The sequence below is a fragment of the Ceratina calcarata genome, unplaced genomic scaffold (genome assembly GCF_001652005.2).
Source record: "Ceratina calcarata isolate Rehan_Ccalc_2016 unplaced genomic scaffold, ASM165200v1 scaffold39.2, whole genome shotgun sequence".
Taxonomy (NCBI): domain Eukaryota; kingdom Metazoa; phylum Arthropoda; class Insecta; order Hymenoptera; family Apidae; genus Ceratina; species Ceratina calcarata.
The window spans coordinates 3,040,432-3,062,095 of record NW_017162322.1 but is presented as its reverse complement, the minus strand read 5'-3'; the positions used below and the strand labels follow the sequence as shown (position 1 = coordinate 3,062,095).

The window sequence follows — 21,664 nt, the reverse complement described above, 5'->3', positions numbered from 1 at the left end:
AATAAATATTGAATAAACGATTCTAGCGGCGTATTCCTGCGCGTCCTGACATCCTTGACATCTTTTTTAAACGAGTATTCCATGGTGAATCAAACAGCTGATTCGTTCTACGGCGAACACGGCGAAGCACATGTTATGCGGTAGTGTCTCCTGCAATATTACGAGCTTTTTTTATGAAAAATAATGAAGTTTTAAAATAAAAATCAAACATACGCGGTTGAAGAAGAAACGTATCGTGTACCGATGTTTGTGCGATGAAAACGAGAGGATTGTAAATTGTTTTCGAAGAAAATTCTTGTACGAGAAAAATGGCTGACCGTGATAGCGCATCCGAGAGCGATTCAAGCTCGATCGACGGAGGACCGATAATGATGCCGCCGTCCCCTGTAACCAGGGAACAGCTTCAGAAAAGGATCGAGTCTTTGCAACAACACAACCGTGTCCTCAAAGTCGAGCTAGAAACTTATAAATTACGAGTGAAAGCGTTGCAGGAGGAAAATCGTGGCCTTCGGCAAGCTTCTGTCATCATAGTAAGCATTTCGTCCTCTTTCACGAATTAGATCGTGATGTATCACTATATTTCTCAATTACACAAGCTCAATTACATTTCAGCGTGTTCTGTGAATAATTCGAGCTCGTTTCTATATTAAATTCCTTATTTGCTAGCGCAAGGACGAGCATTTTTAATGAATAACATTTTTTTGATAGTTCAGCTTCTTATACACCATTTATGTAATTTTATATACTTGCCTTATATAATTATACTTCACCCTTGGAATTGCATTTTATTTTCTCACTGACATTTGAGTTGCACATGAAACTAGAAAATGTAGTTCTGAAATAAAAGTTGCTTTCTACAATTTTATCGACATTCTCCTCAATGAATCACGACACTCCTGTTTTAATTGTTTCGCAGCAAGCTAAAGCTGAGCAAGAAGAAGAATTTATAAGTAACACATTGTTAAAAAAGATCCAAGCACTTAAGAAAGAGAAGGAAACGTTGGCCCATCATTACGAGCAAGAAGAGGAGTGTTTGACGAACGACTTATCCAGGAAACTGAATCAGTTGCGTCAAGAGAAATGCCGGTTAGAGCAAACCTTGGAGCAGGAGCAGGAATGTCTGGTGAACAAGCTGATGAGGAAGATCGAGAAACTCGAGGCTGAGACGCTGGCGAAGCAGAGCAACTTGGAACAGTTGCGCAGAGAGAAGGTGGAGCTTGAAAATACGCTTGAACAAGAGCAGGAAGCGTTAGTGAACAAATTGTGGAAGAGGATGGATAAACTGGAGGCGGAAAAACGAATGTTACAAATAAAATTGGATCAGCCCGTGTCGGATCCTGCTTCGCCGAGAGAAATTAATAACGGCGACACCGCTACTAGTCTCAGTGCACATATTCAAACTCTACGCAGCGAAGTAGCCAGATTAAGACACACGTTATTCATTTCCCAACAAGAACGTGAGTCCTTTTTACCACATAGACAATTGTACAATCAATTGTTTCGAATGACTGTTCTCATTGATTCATCCTTTATATTATGAAAACTTTTGGGCAAACGTTCATGTACCTATTTAACAGATACGGAGAAAATGCAGCGATACGTGAACGAAGAGAAGCAAATTCGCGAAGAAAATTTACGACTTCAACGAAAATTGCAGTTGGAAGTGGAGCGTCGCGAAGCTTTATGTCGACACCTTTCGGAATCAGAATCTAGGTAAAAACCTTACTATATGAATATAATTCGATTTGTCATTAACGTTGTTAAACTCGTTAGTTTGGAAATGGAAGAAGAACGGCACTATAATGAAATCGTGATGTCCGGTGGGAATATAAGAAATCGTACTGTTTCCAGCCCAGTGCCGTACAATCCTTCGCCTAGTTCCTCTAGACCTTTAAGCCCAGGTATTATACTTCTTTCTTATAAGAAAATCAACGTTATATCTCTTAAGGAGCACATGTACTTCACCGTTTAAGTTTCATTGCACGTTTACGTAACAGGTTCATCGACCAGAGAAGGATTCAATACAAATCGATGTTACGCTTGCGGACAACCTACTACAATTCCATTTGCAAGCTCGTCGCCTCCTTCTAGTGTAAGTTCCATTGCAGTTAATCGAACGCATTAAGTACGCGAGTGTACCTATTAACGTTTGTAACGTTTAATTGAGCAGGGCCATGTGGTGGCATCGTCCAATAGACGCACATCGGATAGATTCGTTAAACCTGCAATTCCGCCGACTATAGTAAGTCCAACTGGTCCACCCATCACCGCGAGCACAACTGCGACCGTAACCGGTGGATCACCGATGGACATTACTAAAACCTAAGTCAGTCCGATTGATCCAGTAAAAACTATTTCATCGTGTATTCGTATAAAGTACTTCTTTGGTGATGCATTTTTACTATGTGATTGTATAACGTGCTCGAGGGTCGGATTCAAACGAAATTGCACATTTCAATCGTTTCGCGCTTATAGCCAAGTATCTATGAACTATGAGAACGAAGAATTCTTCTGTGAATTGCTCTGCACGTGATATTTAGCCGTTCAAATCTTTTTTTTTATACAATTTTGAGCTGCTTCGGAATAGCCTAACGAAATGAACGATCGAAGCAAGAGTCGCTCTTCTAATTTCATTTATTCATTATCATCATTATTATTATTATTATTGTTATTATTATTATTACTACCGTAAATAACGTAATGCATTTTTGTTCTTTTTTTAATTCTTAGTGATAGTAATACGAAGAGAAAGATTACGTTCTAATTTAAGTATTTAGGTGATAGGATTAGATATTTTTATAATAGTTACTATGTAACTTATTTAATTTAAAAATTCTCCTTATAACGTAACACGAGTATACGGCATGTGATGAATAATATAACATACTCTTGCAAGTTTATAATCATAGTTTCGTGTTGTTAGTATTTATAATGAATTTAGAAGAGCGAGAACCCGTGTGTACCTAAAATTAACATGCCTTAAGAGAGTGCGATGTTGAAAAGCGGCTAAACGAAACTACATCGACGTCTTAAAAGTATAAGTTGACATTTTTTAAAAGCATCCTTCGCCTCTATGACGTCCAAAATTTTATTAATTCTACGCTTTTTATACAATCACATAAAGTTGTGTATTTCATGTGCGAATATCTATATGTTTGAAATTGATAAATTAATATCGTGAAGGTACACGATTACATGACATTGTTGCATCAAAATGCTAGACACACACTAAATACTTGAAATGAAAAACTATATTAACTAATACTTAGAACAGTAACATTCTCTTTCCTCAATGTTTGAAGAATGAAAGATATTTTGTTCCATTAATGATGTTTACAGCTGCTTGACTTTACAAATAATATTCATTTATTAATTCGGCTATGCGTTATACTACATTCGGTTCGAAAGATTGATTCCGTCAATTTTTTATCAATATTTCATTTTCGACAATTAAACCAGTTTACGTTTCATCTTACTAGGTTTATACTTGCTGCTTTGTAACATATGTCATGTATAATATATTTTCAACTGATATTTATACGAATGTGATAAACAAAAGTAAAACATAACGATTTTGTGCTATATTTTACAATAATTTGAATACTTATTATTTACTATTGGTGCTGAAAACTATTAAAGAAAATCGTGAGATTTGCCAATTTGTTGTTGAATGTGTTATGGGCAACAATTTATATTCCTTGCCCAGTAATGAATATGAGAACTCTATAAACCAGCTTTTATTACGAAAACGAAAAAGGAACAAAAGGAAAATTAACCGTTTAGTATAATGGAACTTCCTATACGATGCAATTTGTATGTGACACAATCTTGGTATTATATGTTTCGCGATATTAAATGCTGGAAAAAACTACAAAACTGGTAATATGAATAGGAAAGTTAAATCAAAAGTTATGACTATCGAAAATTAAATGGTAACATTTATCCATGATTAATAATAATAGGACAACAATAAAGAATTACTGACTTTTTTTAAGCTTTACAAAATAAATGTTTCACGGATATTCCATGCATAAAATAAAACGTTGCTACATTATATCGAATATAGATGTATCAATTGTCATCATATAAAAAGGAATTTTGTTAAAATATAAAATTATTACTTATCAATAGTTATATGCAAATATATTTCATATTTACGTATTATGTAACTTTACTCAATGCTTTTACGAAATACAGTCACTCTTTTGCTATTATTTTGCCAAAGCCTATTATCCTTACTGAACATAGACAACAAGTTAATTCCTCAAATACTTCACAAATTATAATACTATTAACTACCTACGTATAGTATTAACAAAATTCTATGTACAATCTTCAAATTCCTGTTCCTGCAAAATTATTTACAGGCGAATAATTCATGTTTCCAAACTCATCCTTTTTATTTGGTTGTTTATAAACCGTTTTATTACTTTTCGAGAGTTAACATTATGTTATATCATTCTTTTTATACATAACCACCACTAGTCTTGCGATCACCAGCCACATGACCAATGAAATTGAATCTTCATGGTAACATGGCCAACTGAGCAGACTTTGTAAAGGCCATAATATACCTTTTGGCAAAATGATTACAGGTTTATTGCCGTACAAATAGAGTAGGATCAAGATCAGTATACCCTGAAAGAGATGTAAGTTATAGACATTTAGCATTATGATGGAATGAGATAAATTGAGGCCACTTACGTTTAATATACGAAAAGAATATGTTATATATGCTTCTACTTTCATTCTGAACCACTGTCTCTCATTTGCTAAATAATAAATAAGCCATAGTCAATTATTTTGTAAAGTGGTAAGAAAGGATTTAAGTAACTGGGTATTCTACCTTTTTCTTTCAATTCATTTTCTAATTTATTGTATCTACGCTGAAGTTTGGCGTATTTTGAAAATTCATCTAGTATGGACACTCCACCCATTTCTTGTTTTACATTAATTAAGTCGTTTCTTAATTCCACATCTTGTTTACTCCTCGTGTAAAAACGGGATGTAGCCTAAAGTACAAATGATAGCTGTTCAATTTAAATTGACGTTTAAACACGAGAATAACTGGTAATTAGCCAAGTTTCAAACGTCTGTCACTATTTTAATTTATAGCAGAACTTCAAATCATGGAATGATAATATCACAAGTCACGATACTTACGTATTTAACGAAAGAAGGAACGATGTATTCTAACAGGCAACTCACTGTCGATATTATCAGTAAACTCATTTTGTACTTTTAGTAAGATATATTTCATATTTCATAATAGAGTCTATACGAATTATTAATCTTCGATAGACTCGGTATTCGAAGATTACATACGACTAAATATGGCAACAACAGTATAACAATAAGAGTGAACTTGGCTGCATCTGCACCCCTAGAGAAATGAGAGACTGTGAGATACATGTAGAGACCAGTCCAAGAGAGATGGAAAATGCTTGGTTTCGGTGTAAAATATCCATGATTCATAATTCTCCCTGTTAACAAAATTATATCTTTAAATTAATTGTTAATTATTGGGAGGGAAGCAGGGATATTAATGATCACGTTTGTAGTGCACCCTACAGTTGAAAATGGATATTAAGTCTTGGGCAGTCTTGGGCCTTGGGACCATTGGGACATTGGGACGCATACATGTGTGACCGAACCGGAGTGCTCAGTGAGGAAATAGAAATATATATTAGAAGTCTTGGAACTTGAAATTTATTAGAACCCATATATGTGAGAATCAGAGGTCAGAGAGGATTTCCTCTCTGGTGAGATTGATATCAGTCCCATATGGAATTCGTGAGACTCAGATCTCAGATGAGCTTGGCGATTTAGCTCCACGATGGGACTCGTGGTGGGACCGATGGGACCTTTTCAATGACAAATACACCAATGAGATAGCAAGGTTCACGCCATCTAACAGGACGACAACATAATAACCTAAATATAATACAGTTTCAAATTTCTAACGATACTTTCAAACAAAGAGTAAGTACATATTGTTAAAATATTTGTGGAGAGATAAAAGCACATACAGTTAAGTAATTATGTATTATAAGAAACGATATCGTATTGATTCGGAGATCTACTCTTGAAAATGAGAACATCTGTTTTCATAGTTTGTGTGAAATTTCCTATATGAATGAGAGAAGCGGACGATTGCTGAAGGTTAGACAGTTTATTGTATATGAAAGTATCGGTAGATACGTATAAAAGATTAGTTATCTGATTAGGATTTTTGTACAAACGCTACTATTTATATGAGACAATGCTTCAATTGTAATAATAATTATTCTGTTCATAATACATCTACATTACTGATATCTAACATACGTTTATTATATTCCTAATTAACTTATTTCTTTTTTAGTACGTCAATCGATTATTTTTCAAACAAGATGAAAAGCATATAATAAACAATAAAATGAGAGAACATGTTAATATAAGTTAAGTGATCCATTAAAACGTGTATATATAGTTGTTTAACAAGGTAAATCACTTATATATTGTATTTATAATTAGTAATAGCATACAATTAGATAATAACTATGAAATGCTTTGATTCCAGTAAGAAGCTAGCAGCCTATTAAAGATTTCATAATACTATTAATACAGCACAAGCTGTTTCTTTGGCTTAAAGATGTTAAGGAGCAAACGCAGTTATAAAAGTGATTCAGATACTACTAAATTACATAGCAGATCTCGGGCAAGATCTGTTCCGAAGGAAACCTATTCCAAAGAACAAAGGCATGTTCCCAGTGTTCATAAAGAGAACTGGGATTACAACACAGCATTGAAATATCCTTCGCGTGAAAGTAAAAGTATGTCTACTGATTTGAAAAAAATGGATTTAACTAATTCTGTAGAAAATGAGAGCAAGATGAGTTCGACGTTGAAGAGGAAGAGTTGCGAGCTCGGAGAAATTATTCCAAAGAGAGCTTTAAAGTCTATGGATTTTAAAGAGAAAAATAATTGTCAGGAAAATACATCTAGTCCCTTGAGAAATGTACGTAGAAGTAGTAGAAAGTCAACATCGAAATATAGGACTAAAATGCCAGGCGAAGTAGAAGCTGATGAGGCAGATAGTATGTATAAAAGTTTTAATTCAGGTAGATGCCGTTCTTGTCGTGGTAGAACGTTACGACAAAGAAATGAAGATCGGCCTGAGATCAGGATTGAAAAAGGAAAGCCTTTAGAAAATGAAATAAAATTAAGAAATCAGTTAAGGTGGTTCATTCCAGACACCGATATTGGAAAATCAACCAATTCTGAAGATGAGACCGACTGCAGAATTCCTATGAAAATGAAAGAAAAAAAGGAGAACAGCTCTGTTACAACTGGTGATACGATGAGTCTGTTCGCAAATAATAAGACGCAACCGGTGGACGATGTGCCTGTGAATATTACGAAGAGAAAACGCGGAAGACCTAGGAAATCAATTGAAATTCAATTGTTGAATGATAAGCGCAAGAGGCATAAAAAACTGGAAGTGGTTCCTGTTTCAATAAAGAAGAAGAAGAAGAAGAAGAAGAAACAAAGATTATCTCATACGGTGCACAGTTACGAACAGTATATTAAGAAAACAGAGAAGATGTCGTATATCACAAAAACCTTTTCTCAAATTACCTTAGCGGAATCGAGTGAAACTGGTATTAATATGAATCAAAATGTAATATCTTATAAAAATGACATAGATACTAATAAAGTATCGGTGATACCTTTAGTCAGGATAGAAGACATGCCTCTGTCTCAATTGTCTAAATTACTTCAACCGATGGACACTCGAGAGATTGACAAAACTTACTACGAAAAGAAGACGCAACATTCCGCGTACGTGACTAGAACGACGAAAGTCGAACAAGGTGAGGGGATAAACGTGTTGTACCACGAATCGGTATGCGAGAAACAACAAATAAATATGATAAAGAAAATGGACACGAACGTAAATCGTGAAACGAACAGAGTTAATGCATCTTCGAACCGTAAGATAATAGACAGTATTAGAATACTGAAATTAGATAACAACGGATATGACTCGCAGTTCACGATAGAAGATGTTCTACAATTATTTTTAAAGCTCCGGAATTTAAAATATAGATCAATGCAGGAATCTGATTGTTCGAAGACTGTGCATACATGCGCAGCGATGTGCAATAACTGTAAAGAAGCCTTCGACCTGTTACACCACTTTTCAAGTAAAGTGAACTTGAAAAATGAAACGCTGTCCGTTGAATGTATACCTTGCGATCTACGAATCAATTTTCTGTCTCATCTGCAAGAACATGTGATGAATGTACATTTGAAGTGCGAAGGTAAAGACAACAACATCGATTATCCCGTTCACCTTATCAATTTCAATGAAGAGTTAGACAAGAAAAACTTTAGAATTATTTCTGTATGTTGTTGTTGCTCGAAGGTATTTAAAAAACCGAAATTGTTTAAAAATCATGTTAACAGTTATCACACATCTAAAATTTTCAAAAATTGCAATAATTACAATGTCGAACAAATGGTCGAAAACCCTCAATTGTACGAGCTCTGTAAAAATGTACATACATCTAATGAAGACTACACCTTAAACCGTAGTCCGATTTTCGATATTGCGAACAATATAAGCGGCATTTATAATGAGCGACGAGATATTAATCTTGTAAATCACGATTCGATACAGAGTTGTATTAACACGACACAAGTGAATATAACTAACAGCCTCTACTGTAACAATTTGAACAGTGAAAGTACATTATTAGAGTGGACGATGCAGGTGCGAGAAAAAAATATAATATTACAGGGAAATAATGATTCGAATCATTCACGAGGTAAGATCAGTGGAACGATAGAGGCAGTACCGATGATCGAAGAACAAACTGCAAATTTAAATATTTGTGAACCTCAGGCAAAAGTTGACAGCATGCTCGTTTGTCATCTTTGCTCGAAATCGTACAAACGTAAAAGACATTTATTAAACCACATATCTTTGTACTGTAAGGCACGCACGATACTCAACGAGCAAAGAGCAGAAGATACAAGTAACAATAGTACAACGAAATTAGGAGAAGATTCGGTTGCATCGGACACAGGCATTACGAATCTTCACGATGGAATCACAAATTCGGAAGAACCAAGTCAACCAGAAACACCGGAAGATACGACAATAGCTGATAGAGAAGTCGACGATGCTGGAAATGAAAATGTAGAATGTGCTGCAAACGAAAACGATGCCTCGATGGAAAACGATGCCTCGACGGAAAACGATGTCTCGACGGAAAACGATAATTCCAATCAAATTTTGCATATAAATCTCATGGAAAAATCAGAAGAACTAGCCTCGAAAATACAACAGTCATTTAAGTTCAATATTAGTATCACGAAAATTACCAAAGACCAAGAAGAGATAGAAGATGAAAATGAGTTACCAGTTAGTCTTATTGAGGACGAAGAGGAAACTACTTCTACGCAAGAAAATGTTAGCAGTTCAAGCCAATGGTGTTGCGACATATGCGGCGAACAATTCGTTTCACGTGCGATGTTCATTGATCACATGTTTTTCTCACACGATGTTGAATTCGAGTATTCAAAATCATTGAATCAGCTATCGGAACTGTTCTCCAGTGATGAGAAGAACCAGTCTCCTAGACATAACTGTATACTCGAGAAGAAGAACGATGTAGTGCCCAAGTTAAGGAAACGTAATGGATCGTTTAAGAGAGATTCAACGGCGTGTCAGATTTTCAAAAGGAGTAAGAAATGGCGTTGCGGTGAATGCAAAGAGAATTTCGCCTTCCTGAGGAACTACCTGCGACACAAGTATGATTGTCACGAGGACGAGTCGGTAGTTCATATTTGTGACAATTGTAACAGGATACTTACTTCGGTAAAAATGGTGAACACTCACGTGTGTATGAAAGTTACTACATGGGCATGCAAACGATGCAGTCTCTACTTCCCCAATGGGATATCTTTAATGCGTCACAACGAGCATTCACATTTTGAGAGCGTAGGTCCACATGTCTGCGAGATGTGTGGATCAACTTTTCTTACAGATCACATGTTAAGAAAACATAGGACTAAGCACGCGAACGATGATTCTAGTAATATGAGTCAACACCTTGCGTCGGATGCAGGAGATCATTTACCTTCCACTTCAAATGTTAGAGCACAAACGCCAGATGATGACACCACTTTTTCCCATGAGAATCCGGGACAGTCAGAGATGTTAGAGGAATTGAACAAAATATTTTCGAAAATGTATATCACGTGTGACGTGAACGACAGTCAGGAAGTAATATATAAATGCAACAATTGTAGCACGTTGCGTCCCACGGAGTCTGCGATGACGGAGCATTTGATAGAGTGTTGTAAATTAGATATATGTCAAATTTGTAACGACGTGAAACCTGGATACAAATTGACGGAACATCTGATTCACGAGCATATGGTCGCGGACTATGCATATCTCCAGGAAAACGATGTAGAAGGAACGGTTCAAAATCCTGTAAACGATACTATAAACATTCTCGGGTTGAAACGTTTGCTGTCTCTTTATGAATATCAAAAATTCGACGGTAATATAGAATGCATTGAATGTGAGTTATGTACAGAACAATTTGCGAGTAGTCAGTTGTATAAAGTTCATTATTTGAAGTATCACGATAAAATATGTTTGTTGTGTAACATCGAGTTCGATCATAACGTTCAAGCGTTAGAGCATAAAACAAAAATTCATAAATCCTTTCACTTGTATTTGTGGATAGTACAAATGTTACTATTAGCTGTTTCACGCATAGGACATTATGGAAATACCATTGAACAAGTGATATTAAAATCTAGTGAAATAAGAATGTGTTAAAAGATAGTGTGCATCTTTCACATTGTATTTCGTGTATTAAAATAGACGTGTCAAGCATTTTTACAAATGCTAATTTTAATAGATTAAGGTTCCTACTTTAATTAAAACGATGTGCGTAATTGTAACATATGAAATTTCTTTTTATATCTATTTTGTATAAAAATGTAATGCTAACAATTTTAATAACTTTCATTTTTATTCGACACCTGCTACGAGTCATTAATTATAGTTTTTAAATCAACGTTTGCCAAGAGACTCTCATTTCCTTAAAATAATAAATTATTCATTTACCTGATTATCGTATACGTACGTAAATCATTTTTCTTCGTTTGATGTAGTTTAAATTAAAGTGTGACGTTTCAAAAATCTAACTCCGAACTCCATTGAAATTCGCGGCTTCTATCGCACACACGCTATTCTGTGTTTGTATAAAATGCCATTTAAATTACCAATTCAGTCAGCCACTATTTTACATCGATGTGATTTCGTGTAGTTCAAGCGTTCCGACATCTTACTGATAAAAATATTTAAATAACAACTGACAACTGTCACTCGATTCGACAAAGGCGATTTTCATCTTGTCCATTAAACGTTACGGTGGTGCATGCAGAATAAGGTTTTGCAATTCACCTGTTGTATTCTTAATTACCAAAATCTTATCAGTTCATTATAATCGTGCGCATTTCCCAATTAATTAAAATTTGCCAATACCCGTTGCATTTAAATGTTATTGCATGAGGTAAGTATAATTACTTTTAGATACTTCATACTTGTTTCCTACACTGCATTTTACTTTGTAAATAATCATTTATTCTTACAAGAAGTGTACGTACGTATTTTATTAATTCGTGTTCTTTCTTCCAGTTGTGCAAGTTCGCAGAGCATAAATTTATGAGAAGGAGGTTATATGAAATGCATTAGGATAACTGTATTATCCAAGCAACTATAATATAGAGAAGGGGATAATAATTGGAGCATGCAAGTTAAATAGGTGTTCTACTTAATAATCAAACATGCCAAATCCTTCGGTAACAGTATCGAAGAAAAGGGCAGAAGGCTCGAATACCACTGCGAACAATGCTGGACAAAGCGAAAGTTCAGATTCAGTGGAGGTTACTTGAAATTCTTTTTAAATCAATAACAGTTAATTGGATATCAGAAACAGAGATACATAGTCGGGCTTTCTTTTTAGGTGGACAACTCTCGTATAGTCCTGTTAAAAATAGCGATGCTCTATGCGGAGCGTCTTATGAATGATATATGTCTCGTTGTTAACGGTATAGAGTATCCAGCGCATCGTCTTATACTTTGTGCTTCTAGCGATGTTTTCCAAGTAAGACAAAAATTAATGGAAACTACACAGAATCACGTTTTACGGTGATTGTAATTAATTTTATTCCAGGTAATGTTAATGAGTCCCCAATGGAGTGAATCTCAAGAAAGCAAGATAACTCTCCAAGAAACTCCCCAGTGTGTACCTATATTTAGTGAGTTTTTACGATACTTTTACACCGGCTACATAAGAGTTAATTACAACGTCGTCCTACCAATATTATCTCTAGCTGATAAGTATAACGTTAAAGACTTGATATCACTGTGCCTTGAATATATGCAAAACCATATCGCGTTAGCTGCCATACATAGTACCCTCGTGTCGTGGCTGCAGTACACTTCGAATTGCGGTCATTATAAAATTACACAAGCCTGTCAGAACTTCATTAAATGGAACTTCGAATTAGTGGCCAAAACTACGGACTTCGGGAATTTCGACTTGGAAACGTTAGTATCATTGTTACATCAAAGTAGCTTAGTAATAAAGGACGAAATGACTTTATACAAATGCTTGGAATCATGGCTCGATCACCAAGTAAACAGATTAAAGACTCAGTTGTCGCAGGAGGAATTGGAAGCGACGTTAGAGCAATTAGTAGTGACCGTGATGTCCCCCGTTAGGTTCCCGATGATGTCTCCTCGACAGTTAGCCGAATTACTTTTATATTCCTTAACGAAGAAGTATAAAGAGTTCTTCGTAGAACGCATGTCCATAGGAATGTCATTTCATTCTGGCCAGGTAGACAGAGTCAGGGAAGTCAGTTTAAACGAGGAAGACGGCGCGTTACTGTTCGAACCGAGATTGTACACCGTAGACACTTGTAGCTCGTTGGTGACGATAGAGAATTTTCATAGTCTACCGTCTTATCACACGAGCACGCTCGTATTTTCAAGTCATTCGTGTTTAGCCGAGTATGCTGGCGATCGTGCATGCGAATGGGTCGTTGACATATACCCGAAAGGTGTTTGGTTCAAAAAATTTTTCCTTATTGTCTGGCAAGGGACTGTGGAAATGCCCGAACATGTGAAACGTTCGGTCAGGTTGTCGCTCACGTGTAAGGAACCAACGGTAAATAGCGATGAGGACAAGGAAATGCGAGTTAAAATAGGTGTTCTGATATATGGACTACAGGACGGGGTTGAGCATATTGCGAGGGTGACAGAGATCATTCATAGGTTTAGCGACAGGGAGCGTGTCCTTAATTTGGACGATCTTCTACCGTTCGAAGAACTTAATCCGCAACAGGGTTCAGTGCAGGAAAATAGGTCACCGTTTCTAGTAGGTCCAAATAAAGATATGCTTAAACTGCATATTGTAATATCACCAGCTAACTAGTGCAATTAGATCTCTCTTGTATTATGAATTAAATGATGTACATTACAGTTTTTAAACGCGTCTGATATGCGTTTACAAAAAGATCGTTTTCGTTATATGAAAATTTCGTTCTTAATGTATTCAATGTACATTTTACAGTTTTCCGCTCTTTCGGTAAACTGATGACGTTATTAATATTAGATTAATTATAAGATCAAATTTTGTATCTAGAACATTATATGCGACGAAGAATGTAAGAAATTTTAGAACATCTAAATATATTATGAATTTTGAACGTATCATGATGGTATGTCGCGTGGTGATCATTCAGCGACATTGGTGGACATTGGCAGGGTGCGGAAGATCTCCCTATGGACCTAAAGGACGGAAGGTGAGGTAGGGTTTTAGACGAGAGGGGACGTGATTCAAGAGGCTGGGGGGGAACAAGTTGCTGGTTAGACTTTAGCGCCTTCTATAATTCCGCTATCATTCCGCGGACTAATCCTGAAGTAGGGTTTTCGACGGGGGTGGGACGGGTGGCAAGAGGCTGAGAGGGGAACAAATTGCTGGCACCAGCTTTTGTCTTTGTCTTGTCGGCACTGGTCAGATTGGTCAGAGTCAGCTGCTGTACGGCGATCGGCTGTGACCGCTGTGACGTATCGCGGAAGGAAGAGCAATACCCGCGTGGGATTCACGTCGTGTGTCTTTACACGTGATTCGAAATATGGCAGCTAAAATACAACATTTCGATCCACCGAGCTCTGCGAGCTCTGAAAGGTAAGTCACCCGAGAAAGTTGAATTTGAACGCGGACTGAAATTCTCGTAACGTTAGCGACGGTGAAGTTTGTTTGGACGAGAGGGAAATGTTCCTTGTCGACGAGCTCTGCGAAGATGCGGAGCCGTACAGACGTTCCGATATAGGTACACCTACGCCGCAATCTCCAAGACCGCCTTCCACAGGTGAGACAATCATCAAATTTCTACTTAACGTTCATGCAATCTGATAATGCAAATTCCAATCGATCAATAATATGGTGACATCGCTCCATTGTGTAACGTTCACTTATCACTAATTAGAATAGTTATTAATTAATTTACAGAGTCAATGATTTGGAGCACTTGTATTTGGCAAACAGGATGTAATTGGTTCACTGAAATAGAATCCTTGTACAAATTGAAAAGATCCTTGAAAGCTTCGAGAAATTCCAAAAGTACCTTTGTCCTTTATCCTTCATACACATAAGATTCAATTTTATTGATTCCTTTTATATTGCTGTTCATTATAGGTTCTCAGAGATCACCAAAATCAAGGAGGCAGCGTACTACTAGCTTATCCCAATCCAGTAAAAAGACTTCAGCAGAATCTATCCTTAGAAGTAAGACTCGAACAATATATACAGCTGGTAGACCTCCGTGGTATAATTCAGCTGGACAGCAAGTAGAACCTTTTGTAATTGGTTAGTACTAAAATGTACAAGTATTTAAAAATAAGAATTGAATGAATGACGATATTAATAGGTTTGTCGTAGGTATTTGTGGGGGTAGTGCCTCTGGAAAGACTACAGTTGCCACAAAAATTATAGAATCTCTTGATGTTCCCTGGGTAACGTTACTTAGTATGGACTCCTTTTACAAAGTATGAAGGGGCTGTTAGTAAATTTCGATTGTTTGTTACAAAATACTTCCAATGACTTTGTTTAGGTGCTGAACGAGAAACAGCACGACATGGCAGCTCGTAATGAGTACAATTTCGATCATCCTGATGCATTCGATTTTGAATTACTGAAAACGACGCTACAGCGTTTAAAGGAGGGTAGAATGGTGGAAGTTCCTATTTACAATTTTGTAACTCACAGTAGAGAAAGTAGAACTGTAAGTTAATATTATTATGTATGCATATATATATACAATGACTCTCATTAATATTCGGGCAGAGTTCAAAATAGAAACTTTTTTAATATTAACATTTTTAAATGTATCCGAACATTAGTAAGAACCACTATGAACGTGAAACGCAGTTTGCGCACATTATGATTCTTTCTTGTTTAAAGAAAACAATGTACGGTGCCAATGTAATTATATTTGAGGGAATATTGACATTCTACAATGTCGACGTTTTGAAGGTAAGCCGACGTATTGTCAGGGGGACGAGATAAACGGGACTTTGAAAAAGTGCAATAAGGTACGAAACAAAGACAGAAATGCAAATTATCATTGATCTGTTTTCTCGAATTGTCATCAAGATGTGCGATATGAAGGTGTTTGTCGATACCGACGCTGATGTAAGACTCGCTCGGAGACTGCGTAGAGACATATCGCAAAGAGGGAGAGATTTGGAAGGTGTACTCAAGCAATATAGTACCATGGTGCAACCTGCCTTTTATTATTACATAGCTCCGTTCATGGTTCACGCAGATATAATCGTGCCACGTGGCGGAGAAAACGAAGTCGCGATAGAACTTATTGTACAGCACGTGCATACTCAGCTCCAGTTGGTAAGATTCCATTTTCTCAAACTCCGTTTCGCTTTTAGTGCGTCTGCTCACAGTCGTTTCGCGTTTCAGAGGGGTTTTAAACTCCGAGAAAAATTAGCCCATTCGTATATTGGGCAACCGTTGCCATCTTCTCTTTACCTACTTCCGGATACACCACAGATCAAAGGTCTACATACATTTATAAGGAACAAGGAAACATACAGAGATGAATTTATATTTTACTCGAAACGCTTGATACGTTTAGTCATCGAGTACGCTCTTTCCCTTTTACCTTTCGAGGTAAACGCTTAATGTGAAATTAGTGAAATGTGATCACTGTGTACTTCGACATTATTACACGCATGCATTATCTTGCGTGTTTAAAGGACGTCACAGTAGAGACACCTCAAGGAGTGTTATACAACGGGAAACGTGCGGCTACGGATAAAATATGCGGCGTTTCTATTTTACGTGCTGGCGAAACTATGGAGCAAGCTGTCAGGGACGTGTGTAAAGACATACGAATAGGGAAAATACTCATACAAACGAATCAACAGACCGGAGAGCCGGAAGTGAGTTCATAATTTTTTATTTTCATTTCGATGTTACAACTGATAAAATCGATTAATGCTCGTTCCAGCTGTACTATCTCCGATTACCGAAGGATATCAAAGACTACAAAGTAATATTGATGGACGCGACAGTGGCAACGGGTGCTGCCGCTATCATGGCTATCAGAGTTTTATTGGACCACGACGTTGCCGAGGAGAATGTATTACTCGCTTCTCTGTTAATGGCAGAATCCGGTGTACACTCGATCGCGTATGCGTTCCCGCGGGTGAAGATCGTGACGTCTGCCTTGGACCCTGTGATAAACGAGAAGTTCTATGTGTTACCTGGGATCGGAAACTTCGGTGACCGATACTTCGGGACCGAGCCATCCACCATAGAGGATTAATGTAGTTTTAAACGATTTCCGTTTTGAGTCATGCAACTATATAATCTGTTATAACGCGAGTACAGTAATCTTATGTATCTTTAATAAAATTTGTGTTACGCTCATGAAAAAGCGTCTGATCCGTTGTCTACACCTCCACTGATTAGATTCATGAAATCGTGGGATTAAAGTCGTGTAGTATCGATGTTGGAGCCAATCTCTCCTCCTTCTGCAATGCCGCTGGCGGTGTGTAGCTGCTTGTAGCCCCGAGAGCTTGCTCGACGGGAACGTCGCCAAGTATCCAAATGGCCAGCGCTGGTATAGGTCTGTTGTCCCAAAAGACTAGTGATCAATCGATCGAGGGCAGCCAAGTCTTCGCTCGTGCTGCCAGATTTTCCCAAACCCTCAGGTATTTTGTAGCTGTCTGAGGCGAGCTCTTCTTTGTGTTCAGTACCCGTAATGTTAGTGGTCCCACCCGTCCCGTGGAGTCCAAGTTTCGGCGTGAACTGTAATATCAATTCGCAATTTATATTAGTAGATTGCGGATTTTAAGCGTTAATAAAAAAATTTTATAAATACAGGAAATATTAGAAGACGAGTGCCTATTATATGATAAACGACATGTCTATTTAGAATGCAGTTTTTAAACTCCTATTATGAATACTATATATTGGATGTAAATCCGCAATCTATGTATTATAAAATTCAATTTTAACGCGTATATTTGAGATACCTTCTCTGGGCCGTGTTGGCCGTAACTTAATCTTTGCACTTTGCGGAATGTGTCGTCGTCGACGGCCTCGCGAACAGCCTCGTTCAACGTCTGCTCCAATGCACGTTGTTTCGTTTTGCTCAATCCGTCATAGAAGCTGGAAATAATATTTTTTATCTCGCAGTAGACGACTCTTTATCTTCTCTGGTCGGTCTGACGTTTTTTGTCGCTGAGGGAGGAAGACTTTATCTGTATATACATATTTGTTTTACCTAGAATCTAGAGAGCTGTTATCTCGCGAGATATTTTTGTCGCGAACCAAGCGGATGTCGTGCTCCCAAAACCGACGTAATTCCGGTGTTGATGTGTACGGCGCAGCCACTTCTTTAATCTAAACGGAAATCGTAACGTTAGTCCTCGGAAAAATATCGTCCGTGTCTAAAGACTTAAAAAATTATGCTCTTTTTTTTATTTTCTTCAAGATTCTGACGAGTAGCAACCTTTCACAATTTTTGTTACATATTACACAGTAACAGAAATGTGGTTCTGAGTTAAGTACTCGAGCAACTCCACTATGTATGTATAATTTCAATTAAGCAGATTTCAAAATAACCGAGAAACTGCTATAATTTATAGACGACGGCAAACATTATTTTACCTCAGCCGCCATCAATCAGATATGAAGTTTTCTATAGGCACTAAACAATTTCGTCGCGGCATTACAGCTTATTAGGTAATCAGACGAAAATGTTATCGCGATGCCTGAAACGATCGCGAAAATTGCATCACGTGCGTCAGGCGATTTTACGTGATTTTCTTGACGACGCCCTTGGTCGTTCGCGGCGTTCCTCACCTTCAGTACGATGATCGCCGTGATAAAGATGCACATTACGTTAATAAAGGTCAGACACGCGCTGATTATTCCGTTGCAGAAGAATTCAACCGGGAGGTAATCGGCGTACACGTAGACGTACGACGTGTTGTAGTCTGTATAAGATTCTCCTTTCATGTGCGGCATTTTAATCGGTCGATAAATCAGCCATATACAGCCGAGCGCCCAGAATAAACCCTATGGGAATAAATTTCATCGATTCCCACGGATTCCCAGACTAATCTCAGCCAGCCAGGTGTTATTGTTCTCTTACTTACACAGTTAACTACCGGAGGTAGCAAGGAAGCCGAAATAGCAACACCTATCAGAGGGCCGTTGCTCCCTTGTAACAAAGCAACGGCTACCCCAGTACCCGATGGTAAAGCCCATAATACTCCCATCCAAAGAGATCTATAGTTGCCTCTACGAGAAAGCCTCATTGTCTTCTGCGACTCACCGTAGTTTCTATTCATACATAAAAACGTACCTGCCTTTCATTTCGTCAGTCGGCCAGTCGTTGTAGCCCCAGGGCATTTCGGTTGTGCCCAGAATCAGGCCGAAAATAAATCCGAACAATATCGAGAGGAATATCCCGAGCAGCAAACTCTTCAGACCGATCAATTGGAGATTTCTGTCGGCTATGATAGTTCCGAACGTCAGTGACATTACAGGACCCTGGATTATATTAAAACAAGCGTATAATTGTTCTAAGGATATAAGATTCGTTAGAATCTTACCATCAAGGGTGACACTAACATAGCAGCTACGACATTAGTTGCGCTGTTCTCGATCAAACCTAGTGCCGCTAAACAGCTGCGAAAATTTACACAATTAATTAATGTACTTTTTGAATAGAAAAACGAAATTAATATGAATAATTACTCTGCCGTTAATACGAGCAACACGTAATCAAAAGTAAGATCACCACCGCTGCGGACGCCGTCCACTACTTGTCTGACCGTCAATTTTGATCGTATCGACTCCACGAATGCTTTCCAAGCATTTTTCCTGTCCTCAGATTCTTTTCGTCTAGAATAATTGAATTGATGCGGCGATAGCCTTGTTTGTGTAAATTTGTACGGTCCTTGAGGCGAAGAGTGAAAGCGTGGACGCTGTGAGGCGTCTGTTTTCTAGACGTTTTCCTCTTCGTTTTCAAGGTCCGGAGATAATTTTCTTTTTTTAGATTACTTGTATCTATTTATTTTAACAAAATGATTTCTTTTTATTGCTGACCTTCGCGCTATGTCATCCTTGATAGCCTTGACAGAAGTGCCTATGCCGCTGTACGTGCACTGCGTCGGAATCACGCTGAAAATCGTTCCGAAATGAAGACATTCGCTCGGAAGAGAGAATGCCGCGGGATTAAACTCACCTCACTATCGAGTTCATCTTCACGCCGATTCCCATTTCTGTTAGACAATGTAGGCAATTCTCGCACGGTTCTCCAGCTTGCACAGGAAATATTACCTTGACAGAAGCATAACGATAATGAGTAATGAACTTAATTAGCATAAGTACTTTACCTCGTAGTACATGTTCTCCTTGTCCTTGCACCAGACAACGTGCTCCACCTTGAGCTTCTTCAACAACTCCTCCAAGACCTTCGATAATTACACCAATAAAAGAAACTAATGAAAAATTGTTACTAATAGTTTTTAATAGATGATTAACTAAAATTGAAACTATTCTAGATAGACAATTCTGAGGGAGCAAACAAAAAAAAATTTTATGCGGTCACACTGATAAAGCCCCTTAATGAATCATTTGAAATTCAATTTTCATTAACATTTGGAGACAGATTTCATTGTTAGAAGAACAGACAGCTTTTTGTATACCGTTTCCATCGAAACGAAAACTGGATTTCGATTATGTTCAGCGGAAATGCCACGTCCCCGCCCTCGACGTCTTCCAGCCAATTCATCCTCGATGTCCAGATCATGCACGTCGTCATCGTCGTCGTTCAGCCTCAATAGTTGAGTCTTCGTCCTCGTTTCCCTAAGTCGGAGATCGACCCTCGGTGCAGCTATCGGTTTCCCTGACTTCTCGTTCTTCTTGTACCGTTTCACGGGCACGCCGAATACCAATTCGTGTTCGTAGGTGAACGTGGGTATACAAACTAAAAATACGACACCCCCGGGCATTGTAACAGGCACGAGGAAACGATTGTTCGATCCAGTGTGTAATGACTGCCGTTCTCTCTGCCTCGTCCGTTTCGATCTGGAATCGATCGTCGTGGCATGGGTGTCGTTAACGAAACGCTAATTGTTTCATTATTAGACTTTTAATTAACGCGATGTCTATCGAATCGACGATGCCTGTCCTTCAATAGGTTTCTACGTTCTTCATTTCTTATTATTCTTGCTCGTGAAGCTTACTTATTCGATGTGTCTAAAAGGGTAGGTATAATATTAAATCCGTTGATTTTGTTTTTTACGAAATAAACATTTATTTTAACAAATCAACAGCAGAAAGACTAGCGTCTAGAGACTGAGAGCCTGACGTTACGTCCGACCTAGGTAACTAGAGGCCGCCAGGAATATAACGTGCGAAGGGAAATCTGAAACTCGTTTCACGATTTTTACGAAAATTGAACCATCCCTCCTGTTTTACTCAATTGTAAGCCAGTATTATTCAAGCGCGATGTGCGTGAGAAGACTGTCCCCTAAACAACGAATCTAAACGAAATTCTAATAAATGATACTCTCTTAATTGGCAAGAGCTGTGGTATTGAGTCAATCGCAGTCCTGATCGAAAATATAAATATCTCTCGTCTGTACACAATTTCTACAGAAATAGTGACAGTCCTCGTATGCGCAGAATGCATTTTGTACGAAACAGTGAACTGAAGGCAAAGTGCCAAAAGCATGAAAGTGTATTCTGTTAAAAAGTGACAAATCTGAAATCGGTAGGAAATCAGTGGATTAACGACGGTGTTTCAATTAAAAGTAAATTGATGTACATTTTATATTTTCGATCGGATCAATGCGTCTTCGATGATTCTAAACCGTTTAGGGGTGACGAGTCGGTATTTCGATCAATTCCGTGAGCACTTGAATAGGAATGTGTGAGCGCCAGTGTGATTGCTCGACGTAAGAATCATTTCAATTGTCATAAAAACCGGAATCGCAATTTCCCTTGGTCGCACACCGTCATATATAGTTACACACTTCCGATACCTC

At 37.7% G+C, this 21,664-nt stretch overlaps 6 protein-coding genes across 9 annotated transcripts; 4 read left to right on the top strand and 2 right to left on the bottom strand.

Annotated features, from left to right (window-relative positions):
- Window positions 1-85: 85 nt before the first annotated feature.
- LOC108626071 (coiled-coil domain-containing protein 6) lies at window positions 86-4,061 on the top strand. The gene is made up of 6 exons (XM_018026484.2): window positions 86-530; window positions 917-1,457; window positions 1,578-1,713; window positions 1,774-1,901; window positions 1,998-2,092; window positions 2,171-4,061. The coding sequence occupies exons 1-6, from the start codon at window positions 309-311 to the stop codon at window positions 2,324-2,326; spliced, it is 1,278 nt and encodes a 425-aa protein (XP_017881973.1). The 5' UTR covers window positions 86-308; the 3' UTR covers window positions 2,327-4,061.
- Window positions 4,062-4,375: 314 nt separating this feature from the next.
- Window positions 4,376-11,274, bottom strand: LOC108626072 (tail-anchored protein insertion receptor WRB). 2 transcript variants are annotated; one of them, XM_026814506.1, is made up of 5 exons: window positions 11,154-11,274; window positions 5,164-5,483; window positions 4,847-5,012; window positions 4,705-4,772; window positions 4,376-4,638 (listed from the first exon to the last, which is right to left on the bottom strand). In XM_026814506.1, exons 2-5 carry the CDS (start codon window positions 5,230-5,232, stop codon window positions 4,447-4,449), a joined length of 495 nt encoding a protein of 164 aa, XP_026670307.1. In that variant the 5' UTR covers window positions 5,233-5,483; window positions 11,154-11,274; the 3' UTR covers window positions 4,376-4,446. The 2 variants fall into 2 exon arrangements, with proteins under 2 accessions (XP_026670307.1, XP_017881974.1); XM_018026485.2 differs by lacking the exon at window positions 11,154-11,274 and adding an exon at window positions 10,131-10,192.
- LOC108626065 (uncharacterized) lies at window positions 5,486-10,972 on the top strand. Of its 3 annotated transcripts, none has more exons than XM_018026475.2 (3): window positions 5,486-5,982; window positions 6,365-6,484; window positions 6,563-10,972. In XM_018026475.2, the coding sequence occupies exon 3, from the start codon at window positions 6,635-6,637 to the stop codon at window positions 10,841-10,843; it is 4,209 nt and encodes a 1,402-aa protein (XP_017881964.1). In that variant the 5' UTR covers window positions 5,486-5,982; window positions 6,365-6,484; window positions 6,563-6,634; the 3' UTR covers window positions 10,844-10,972. The 3 variants fall into 3 exon arrangements, with proteins under 3 accessions (XP_017881964.1, XP_017881963.1, XP_026670305.1); XM_018026474.2 differs by having other exon boundaries at window positions 5,486-6,162; XM_026814504.1 differs by lacking the exon at window positions 5,486-5,982 and adding an exon at window positions 6,127-6,273.
- A 33-nt stretch (window positions 11,275-11,307) lies between the features above and the next one.
- Tango10 (transport and golgi organization 10) lies at window positions 11,308-13,789 on the top strand. Its single transcript, XM_018026483.2, has 4 exons — window positions 11,308-11,582; window positions 11,708-11,955; window positions 12,036-12,176; window positions 12,246-13,789. Exons 2-4 carry the CDS (start codon window positions 11,857-11,859, stop codon window positions 13,509-13,511), a joined length of 1,506 nt encoding a protein of 501 aa, XP_017881972.1. The 5' UTR covers window positions 11,308-11,582; window positions 11,708-11,856; the 3' UTR covers window positions 13,512-13,789.
- A 237-nt stretch (window positions 13,790-14,026) lies between these two features.
- On the top strand, window positions 14,027-17,034 carry LOC108626069 (lethal (2) k01209). The gene is made up of 10 exons (XM_018026480.2): window positions 14,027-14,267; window positions 14,324-14,451; window positions 14,778-14,948; window positions 15,021-15,127; window positions 15,193-15,363; window positions 15,543-15,614; window positions 15,735-15,986; window positions 16,056-16,265; window positions 16,352-16,537; window positions 16,606-17,034. The coding sequence occupies exons 1-10, from the start codon at window positions 14,215-14,217 to the stop codon at window positions 16,921-16,923; spliced, it is 1,668 nt and encodes a 555-aa protein (XP_017881969.1). The 5' UTR covers window positions 14,027-14,214; the 3' UTR covers window positions 16,924-17,034.
- Window positions 16,939-20,811, bottom strand: LOC108626068 (uncharacterized). Its single transcript, XM_018026479.2, has 12 exons — window positions 20,321-20,811; window positions 20,009-20,086; window positions 19,858-19,952; window positions 19,719-19,793; window positions 19,368-19,514; window positions 19,223-19,298; window positions 18,973-19,160; window positions 18,764-18,908; window positions 18,468-18,683; window positions 17,887-18,005; window positions 17,636-17,771; window positions 16,939-17,408 (listed from the first exon to the last, which is right to left on the bottom strand). The coding sequence occupies exons 1-12, from the start codon at window positions 20,624-20,626 to the stop codon at window positions 17,088-17,090; spliced, it is 1,902 nt and encodes a 633-aa protein (XP_017881968.1). The 5' UTR covers window positions 20,627-20,811; the 3' UTR covers window positions 16,939-17,087.
- Window positions 20,812-21,664: the final 853 nt, after the last annotated feature.